General features: G+C 39.4%; 2 protein-coding genes across 2 annotated transcripts; one reads left to right on the top strand and one right to left on the bottom strand.

Moving 5' to 3' along the window:
• Positions 1–393: 393 nt before the first annotated feature.
• Positions 394–3,671, bottom strand: LOC108650269 (uncharacterized). The gene is made up of 3 exons (XM_089259699.1): positions 3,454–3,671; positions 560–3,341; positions 394–492 (listed from the first exon to the last, which is right to left on the bottom strand). Exons 2-3 carry the CDS (start codon positions 3,173–3,175, stop codon positions 442–444), a joined length of 2,667 nt encoding a protein of 888 aa, XP_089115825.1. The 5' UTR covers positions 3,176–3,341; positions 3,454–3,671; the 3' UTR covers positions 394–441.
• A 3,855-nt stretch (positions 3,672–7,526) lies between these two features.
• Positions 7,527–8,885, top strand: Or69a (Odorant receptor 69a). Its single transcript, XM_018099879.3, has 3 exons — positions 7,527–8,569; positions 8,619–8,774; positions 8,835–8,885. Exons 1-3 carry the CDS (start codon positions 7,583–7,585, stop codon positions 8,883–8,885), a joined length of 1,194 nt encoding a protein of 397 aa, XP_017955368.2. The 5' UTR covers positions 7,527–7,582.
• The last annotated feature ends 499 nt before the right edge of the window (positions 8,886–9,384 follow it).

Genomic DNA, 9,384 nt, shown 5'->3' on the forward strand with positions numbered 1-9,384 from the left:
AGCTTTTGCGTTGCCCATTCTCAATTTCTCAATTGTTTGTCGCTGTCGTTTTGCTCATGAAATAAGTTTAATTAAATTACAAAAATTGGAGATTGGGTGGAATCCTTTCGTTTCGAGTGCCAAACTGGAATACTTCACTAATAAACTTAGCAAATTAAGATTGGTTATTAAGTAATTGGATTTGGATGAACTTAAATATGCGCTCCAGCTTATTTTCTGCAAAGTTCACAAAGTTGAATGGATAGAGACAGTTTTACTTTGCCAAAATAACAATCACCGTGGATGATGGAGCTAAATATATATATGTATTTTAAGGTTTTCACTAAGTTAGAAATACTTGCTCTAGAATAATACTACATGCGAATATAAATTATAATGCCAATAATTATCATACACAGGTATTTTAATCTCTATAAAATACAATTTTTGCTTTGTTTTATCTTAATTTACAAATTTATATAATTTCAAGTAAGCCTCAGAATTTAAAGCACTCTGCAAGAGAAATAAGAAAATATATAATCCAAGTTAATATATTCTGCTTTACGTTACGTTAACTTACCATTTCCGGTGTTAGGCCGGAGTAATATGGAACACGAAACTCTAACGGACCTTGTGCAATGGGGTCCCGGACCTCTTTAAGGATCTTCAAGGCTGCACTTATAAACTCCACACATGCAAATCGTGTGCCGAAATAAAAGTGGATGGTTTTCATTTTGGAGCACGCCTCTAAAATCCGTAAAAGAGGTTGGGAAATATCATAATAGTCATGGTACGTAGTGATCTCGAGCACTTCCAGGTCTTTCAAATATATTAAGCTTTGCAGGCTTTCCTCTTTAGCCAATCCACACTTTAGTCTGCGGAGTGAATTTATTTTGCTTATTTCCAGAATCTCTTCAGGGCTCACCTCACTTTTTGTAATATCCAGACTCTGTAATATCTGGTTTGACCTTAGCGACATCGCCTTGAGGAGGCCCGTTAGGGATCCAACCTCTGTTGATACGACTTCAAGAGCAGTTAAGCTGTTGAACTGTGCAATGCACTTAATGCTATCGTTGTCCGACTTGTGGTGCATTAAGTGCAAGGACAGATCACGAAGGTACTTCAGCTCACGCAGAAGCTCAACGCTCTCATTGTGAGTGAAGGTACACTGTAAACTGTCCAAATTTTTAATTTCAACAAGAAACTGGGAGTCGCTAAGGTCAATGGGTGTGGATATTATATTCAGGAGGCGAAGCGTGCGTGGACCTGCAGCAGCCAATATTTCAATTAATTGCGCTAATATTTCTTTTTCTATTGATGTTATAACAAGTTCTTCCAGTTCATTCATCTGAGCCAGCGATTCAATATTATGCCCATCAAATCCACATTCCAATCTCTTCAATGATTTAACATTTGAGACTTGAGCTGTTTCTTCACCAGTAAGTTGATACTCCTCTATGATCAAACATCGGAGATTTGACGACTTTCGCAGAGATAGAGCCTTGAAGAACGGTGTAAGGGAGCCCTGCTTATGAGTTGTTATAAAAAGCTCCTCAAGCGCTGTTAGCTTCGCCAGGACCTCAATGCTATTGTCATCAATGAATCCACATTTTAGTTTTTTCAGCGTCAATATTTTCGCAATCGCATTGGCTTCATCTATGTTGATCATGGGCTTTGGAAACGAATAGCTAATGTTGCTCTGCACAATCTGAATTTCCTGAAGAGCTGAATTCTCGACTTCTGCAAGTGCCTGGAATAAACCTGCAAATGAGCCAACCATGTGCATTCCCTCTATATATAGAGTATTCAGAGGAGGCAGCCCAGCCAGCAGCGCATAGTCCCCAGCGTTGTAGTCCGTGTCTTCGTAGGAGGTGTTTACAAGTTTAAGTTTCTGAATATCCTTGATGTACGTAATCTCACGGTACTCTCGAATAACAGACACTTCATTTCCGCACCCCAACAGAACACTCAAAACGCCTTCCCTAACGTCATTCAAATCACTCACCGACTTGATGCGCAATTCCCGAAGAAGAGGCAGACTAGCCAAGAGCTTTATGCTTCGAGGATCCATGAATTGACACTCTACATTTTTTAATGTTTTCATTTGGCTAATTAGGAGCACTTCGTAATGACATACGGGATCCATTTCAATGCATACCTCTTGAAGAGCCGTCGATTGCTTGTAGGCAAATGCTTTCAATAGTGGGGCCAGAGTCCCAACAGCATGTCGTCCGTTTATTACTAGATAAGACAAATTGGGAAAATTTGTTAAGGGCTCAAACTCGTCTGAATACATAGTCTCATTCATTTGAATGGTAAGCGTTTGCATACTCCTATCTACACTTAGGACATCCGTATAATAGACGTTAAAAGTCCTATTAAGTGACATTCTTAACTTCAATAAATTGTCGGAGACTTCCTTGAGCTTATGCCATGAGATTATTCCAAATATTTGCAATTTTTGCAGTTTTCTAATCATATATATGTTGTTTATGTCGACAAATCCACATTTTAGCGTATTTAAGCACTTTAGCTTCACAATTTCAGAAAGCTCTTCCGTATTGAGAGGGTGTTCCTCTATGCGCAAATCACAAAGCTTTGAGTCTTCCTGCAATGCTAATGCACGGAAAAGCTTTGCCAGAGATCCCCCTCTGTAAGAACGAATGGACAGATCTTCGATTTCCGGCAGTTGGGAAGGAAACTCGATAGCTCTTATATCACATAATTGACATTCGATAATTTTGAGTGATTTTATCTTTAGAAGCTCAATGAGTTCTTCGTTGTTGAAGGTAGTAATCATTTTAGGTGACAACTGCATGCTTTCAAAAATCATGGATGACCGTGCGATTAATCGTTTCACTTTCGGTGATTTTTGTGACGCTATAGCTTGAAAGAGTGGCTTCAGTGTTCCCCGTTTGTGATTTGCAATAAGAAATAAAGAAGAGATCTTAATCACATCAGGCAAAGCCGCCAAGACTGTGGCATCTACTTTTTGCCTAAAGTACAATGTCAGATCCGCTGACTCCTTATGGAAGTTTATCGAGCGAAGGATTATTGTAATACCCTCACTTCCATTGATTTCCACATATTTTGAAGAATGTACTTGAAGCAGTTCTGCAATCTCCTTAAAATCAATCTTTGCTTGATCAATGATTACCTTTTTAGGCATATTGGGCTCTTTTGAGATTAGTGCCATAATAACTCTAGTTAGTAATTGATAAATTGACGTATGCTCATAGTCAGTAGAATACCTGTTTGCTTTGAATGCAATGTGACTGTTAATAACCTCTAATTAGATTAATTAAATTCTGTAGCTGTTGCGCAGCCTGCGATAAATTTCGAAAAAAAATTCAAAGTAGATCCTGCGAATAGAAAGTTGTAAATAAATATAGATAATAGATAGAATAAAAATAAAATAAAAAATGTATTTTTATTTTATTTACTTTTTATTTTTATGAATAAATAAAAACTCACCTTCTTCACAAAATATTGAAATATTTTATTATCAGCACCAGTTCACAGTGAACACTACTAGTATGTGACTGATGATTATGCCGTACTTGTGCTTACTGTACTATACGTATATTAGATACAGATAGATATATTTTTAAATATATATATTATTTTAAAAATATATATTTAAGTTTATAAAATATTTGAATATTTTAGGATCTGTTTGCTGTGAGCACTATTATGAGACTGCTGAATATATCGTTATGTATTTGGGATATGCCTACAGATTCGATTGTATTGAAATCTCAAAGCATCCTATTCGGTTAAAATTTTAACAAAATAATGTTTTATATATTTGCGTTAATTTATAAATTTTCCATAATAGAAGTTTCTTAATTTCTGTTACAGAAAATACCGCAAAAGCACTCACAGCCAATGAGATCAAAATAATTGGATTTATTCAATATTTTTGGATATTGTTTCACAATATCTTTACATCTGATTTATTATATAGAATATACAATTTACATGCAGTCGCTTTATATTTGTTTCATATATATTGTGGTAAAACTCTTTGTAATTTGTTAGTTTTAGGGAGTTGCTAAATTTTAGAAAAAGTCTCCTGCTGAAAATAAATTGAATTTAATGGTTAATCAAAGACCATTCATTGCATGACTCATACAATAACGATAGATATTGAAATTTATGTTATATGTGTAATTAGAGGCTATATACATTTATGTGTGGACCCATGCAGCGTCGATATCTCACGATTAGAATGTAAAAGCCAAACGTAAGCAATCTAAGAGAGAAAGAGAGAGGTAGAGCATGATTGAGCACTATTGAGTTGTTGAACAGTGTCAGACGGTGAGTCAGATCACATTGGGCTCTTTAAGAATATTTGCAGTAGATCTGAACTGAGTAGGCAATAGCAAGAGATGTTTGTGTGTGTGCGTGGGAGAGAGACTGAGGTTTTATTGCTGACCTTCCACTCTACGAAATAATAAATTCTTTAATATATATATGCTTTCCGTTCCGCGTGTGCAAACGAGCGTGATAATCGGCTATAGGATGTCTTCATAATAAAATGATGTGAATATGGATGTAAGCTGTCTCTGGCCCAAGAGAGTGAAGTGTTTGTAAAGAATAAAGAGTAATAAGATTGCTTAATACACTGCCAAGTAAGATTCTATATTATTAGAGTAGTAAAAGAAAAGCTTGCATTCGCACAAATTGCCCAAGTCGTAATAATAAATCCAATAAAAGCAAATAAATTCTGGGTTAAATAATGGAATAATTAATCTTAATTTAAACATTTTTTTCGCTCTATTTTTCCGCACTATTTTCGCCGAATAGTTGAAAGTTTGAATGTGAAGGCAGCTGAGCTGGAAAACCCGTTTAATTTTCATGGGCGATGCACATAAATTTCGCCGCCTGGGCATCACTGGCGAGCGGCTGAAGGTGATGTAGTATGTGGGGGGCGTGAATGGATAGGGGTCTCGGAAATCTTGTAAACAACACGAACAAAAGTTGCCGCTCGAAATTTAGTTTCGATTGAATTTATAGCTGCTGACCAAGGTCCGAAATGGGTCATACGCTCGCTGTCGGCCCAACCAAATCCGCACCCAATCCAAGTGTTTTGGCCATTTATTTAAGCTGCGGCCAAAAACAAGCGCGTAATTTTCAGAAATCCCCTCTAAATGATTAGCATGTGCTGGCCAGCAACCGGGCTGCGAACAAGTGTTGCTCCAAGCCTAATTAGTTTAAAAGGCTGCCCTTCTGCGAATCGATAAATCCAACAGTTGGACGCACTTCTTTACAGTTGTCAGTGGCCAAGATGGATGCCATGGCCATTGCCAATGGCTGCCAAGTATTCAAAGTGACTGCCAGGCAAGTGGCATTTGGCTGGACTACGTCCATAAATTCCAGGCGGACACGCAGCCAGCCAAAACTATTACTCACACTCACGCCAGTCTCCAGTCTCCAGCCTCCAGCCTCAGTCACCCCCACACCCCATCTTCAATGGCCGTTATGCTGGCCGCCTTCACTTGGTTATAATTTAGATTGTCTATTTCGCGCAGCTGCCGCTCGACTTGAGCTTCAGCTGAGTCCTGGCAATTGACGTTGTGTACGTGCCGCACTCGAGATCTATCTGCGGGGCAAGTCTATTTGGCCAGAACAACACTGTTGCCGTTGCCAAATTTTCGGCGCTCAGTTTGTCTTGGCCCTGCACGCGCCAAGCGCAAATGGAGTCCAAAGTGGCTAAAAGCATCGGTTCGCTTTTACATAATGCGAGAGACTGCAACTCAATTGGATCAATAAAAATATAATATATATATATATGTATATACTATATAAAGTACAAGTGGAGATGGAACGCATGACTTAACGAGTGAACGTCTGCTCTGGACCATATTAAATAACTGTTTTGGCACTTGTTAGTTCAATTAGAGTTTCGACATGACAGCAGCAATTGTTTTCGACTACTATCAATAGGAGAGATGCCAAAAGAGTTTCCAGTGGAACTCGTTAGCAGCTAAAATTGGCGCTAACTCTGTCAATCAATAAAAACAATTTAAAAGCAATCAAAGTTTAATTACCACAAGAGGTGACGCGCAGCAAAAGCAAAAAAAAAAAGTAAATAAAACAAGCGAAAACAATAAACACTAACGAATTCACAAGGATAAAGAAACACAATGGCTGAAGCATAAAGCGAAAGGGCCAAGCCAAGGCGAATTCATAGACATAGACACTCCCCGCGGAGCCAAGGCAGAGTCTTACCATATGAGGCGCGACCGTACAAACCACATAAATATAAAAGCGACAATCAGAATGTTGCGGTGGGACGATGCAACAAAAAAAAAAAAAATGAAGAAGAAGAAGGAGAGGAAAAAAGGAGGCAGCCATAAAAACAAGAATGGCCATAAACAAAGAAATAAACAAGGCATCAAGCGGTAAGTACGAAACATATACGAGTGCACGCCGAATCTGACTGTTTGCCACAAAGCTTCCGGCGGAAATGGAGTGTGCACACACACACACACACACACATAGACACATACAGCGAAAGAAATAGACGCACAATAATGCCAGCCAGCGCTGCTGGCAACAGCGCGCTAAATATAAAAGACTGATAGCCGGCTTAAAGGCATCACATTATGAGGTTGACACAAATATAAAAGAAATAAACAAACGACTGACTGTCTTCGTTATTTGCCTGTCACAGAAGCTTCTGCTTGATGTAGACAGTGCCTCAAAAGCGACAACGCACCAGCACATAAAAACATATTTACAGCCATAAATGCCGGCAAGCAAGCACACCTGAGCCCTTTAATAGAAACTGGGGGAATTATGGCTTAAAGTTTCGCACATTTCTCAACGAAACGAATAAATAATCCAAAATAATTGCGTTGGCCAAAGGGCGCAGTTGGCAAATGCATTTAAATAGTTGAATATTCTGCAAATCAACCGAGCTTGATAAATTATAAAAGTCCTTTTCCTTCTTTATTTTCGAATGCCATTCGCAGCAGCTTCACTTCAACTTCCGTTTGATTGTGTTTGGCACTTAATCCGGGCCAAGTGCAAGCTCATCTTTGGCATTCACACCTCCGTTTTCATATCCTGCCGAGCTAGCCAGACTGATGGCGGCCAGTTACATTTCTATTATGGCGAATATCTGACTTTAGCCAGAGAAGAGCAACAACGGTGATAAATCTGCACAGTGCTCTCAGAACTTTTGCAATTTTTCAGCAGAGACGAAACTTGAACACTTACCGAACGGCAAATAGAAATATTAAATATTTAAAAGTACTTTGGTTCGCCTTTTTATATTAATATTTAAAGTGCTCGCAGCCTTGACTAAAAGTTCATGCAAATGGGACAAGTTGCGAGCACCTAAATGGTTTTCTTTTTTTTTTTTTTATGCGAGAATTGATGTGAAACGGAGGCAGCCTTGGCAGCTAGTCGTAAATCTAATTGATCATATGCTTATTCCCAGGAGCTCATTATATACTATCTCTTTGCTTTGGCTTTATTACGTCCACAGCTAAGCAAATTGCTCAATATCAAAGCAGAGAAAATCCATATTCGGGCTATAAAAGCTGGCACCGAGCTGTCAGCCTGGCTAAATAAGTTTCGGACAAGGTGCAACATGCAGCTGCACGAGTTTATGCACTACCCGAGCATTGGCTGTCGACTGGTTATGATGCGCCGCTACGAGTGGAATGGCAGCGGAATGCCCCGTGCTCATCAGAGCTGGCTGCAGCGTCTGTGGTTTCAATTCGGCGCACTGAATTTGATCTATCAAAACGTGGGCTTGCTCATCTATTTGTGCCTGGCAGAGCCCCCCGACGAGCTGGGCGCCTATATTGCACAGATTTCAGAAACATGCAGCGTGCTGGGCCTCACCTTGGTCGGTGCCTCCAATATGTGGATGATGCTGCACCGTCGCAGCGATATTGAGTCGATGCTCGCCGAGCTGCAGCAGCTGTATCCCGCGCAGGGCAATCACAGCCGCATCTATCGCATTGCCCATTACTATGAGAAGTCGACGCGGCTAATGAGATACACGGCCATATTCTTCATCTTCGCTTACGGCTACTACAATGCGCTGCCCGTGGCGGGGCTGCTGTACGAGCTGCTCTCCGAGTCGCAGCAGGTCACCTACAAATACCAGAGCGATACCTGGTATCCCTGGCTATTAGTGTCCGATCTGCACGCGTCGGCCAGTTTTATGACATCGTATCTCTGCCAGGCTCTCTCCTCCCTGGTGGGCGTCGCATTCATCATGGCGAGCCAGTTTTTGCTCTGCTTTTTCATTACACAAATGCAGCTGCATTTCGATGGGTTGGCCAATGGCTTGCGTCTGCTGGACGCTGCTCGTCCTGGTGCTAATGAAGAGCTCAAGGCCTTGCTTTCGTATCACAGCCGCCTGCTGCGCCTTGCCAACAGAATCAATCACATCTTCAACTTTACGTTCCTAATTAACTTTACGACATCCACAATCGCCATCTGCATGATGGGCTTTGCCATGGTCATGATCGATGTGGCCGCAGCCTTTAAATACTCTGTCGGATTGCTTGCATTTCTGGTGTTCACACTCTTCATCTGCTACAACGGCACCGCCTTCACATCCGCGGTAAGTCCCCGCCTCGAAAGGCCAGATATACTCAAGTATTCCCTTGCAGAGCGACAAACTTCTGCCGGCTGCCTTTTACAACAATTGGTACGAGGGTGATTTGCTCTACAGAAAGATGCTGCTCTTCTTTATGATGCGCTCCTCCGAGTCCCGAGTGCTGCGGGCCTACAAATTTACGCCCGTTTCGATGGCCACCTACATGGCCGTAAGTCAATGAATATAAGTATTTCTACATGTTAAATTGCTTACTATGCCTTGTTGACAGATCCTAAAGTTCTCATATCAGCTGTTTACGTTTGTGCGTGCGATGATATAGGTTCTTTTAGTAAAGACTTTAAAGAAAGTTTCTAATTGCATATTTATAATTAAATAAAAATAAAGCAAAAAATGGCTTTCATTATTAGATCCATCTCTTAAATTCCCAGCTATATATAGAGTAATTATCATACGGAAATTTGAATAATTTATACTCAAAATAATCAAAATTCTTAGTGGAATTCAATTTTATATTTTTTAATTTTTAATTGATTTTTTTTAAAGTTTGTAGTTGGTAATTTTTTTTTATTAAAAAAGAAAAATAAAGCAGCTAGAAATAACTTGAATTATTTGGTTCAGCTTTTAATTATAGAGCTATACAGAATGTAAACTTCATTATAAAAATCAATATAATATGTTCTGAAGAAAGTCCCCAAAATTTGTTATCGAATTAATTTGTATCATCTTTTAACTAGAAATTAAATTGCACTGAGAAATTTAATAGCTTGTAGTTGTTTATTTATAATTAAATAAAAATAACTACAACCTCCTTTCATTAT

This window comes from Drosophila navojoa, chromosome 4 (genome assembly GCF_054131105.1).
Source record: "Drosophila navojoa isolate 15081-1374.11 chromosome 4, UAZ_NAV_1.0, whole genome shotgun sequence".
Classification (NCBI taxonomy): domain Eukaryota; kingdom Metazoa; phylum Arthropoda; class Insecta; order Diptera; family Drosophilidae; genus Drosophila; species Drosophila navojoa.

What these genes read in the sequence shown, in the direction of transcription:
- LOC108650269 (XM_089259699.1), bottom strand. Translation starts at nt 3,175, where the DNA reads ATGGCACTAATCTCAAAAGAGCCCAATATGCCTAAAAAGGTAATCATT. An exon ending in CCGGCCTAACACCGGAAATG is followed by an intron (nt 493 to 559) that starts GTAAGTTAACGT and finishes TTTCTCTTGCAG; the next exon opens with AGTGCTTTAAATTCTGAGGC.
- Or69a (XM_018099879.3), top strand. Translation starts at nt 7,583, where the DNA reads ATGCAGCTGCACGAGTTTATGCACTACCCGAGCATTGGCTGTCGACTG. An exon ending in GCACCGCCTTCACATCCGCG is followed by an intron (nt 8,570 to 8,618) that starts GTAAGTCCCCGC and finishes ATTCCCTTGCAG; the next exon opens with AGCGACAAACTTCTGCCGGC. An exon ending in CGATGGCCACCTACATGGCC is followed by an intron (nt 8,775 to 8,834) that starts GTAAGTCAATGA and finishes CCTTGTTGACAG; the next exon opens with ATCCTAAAGTTCTCATATCA.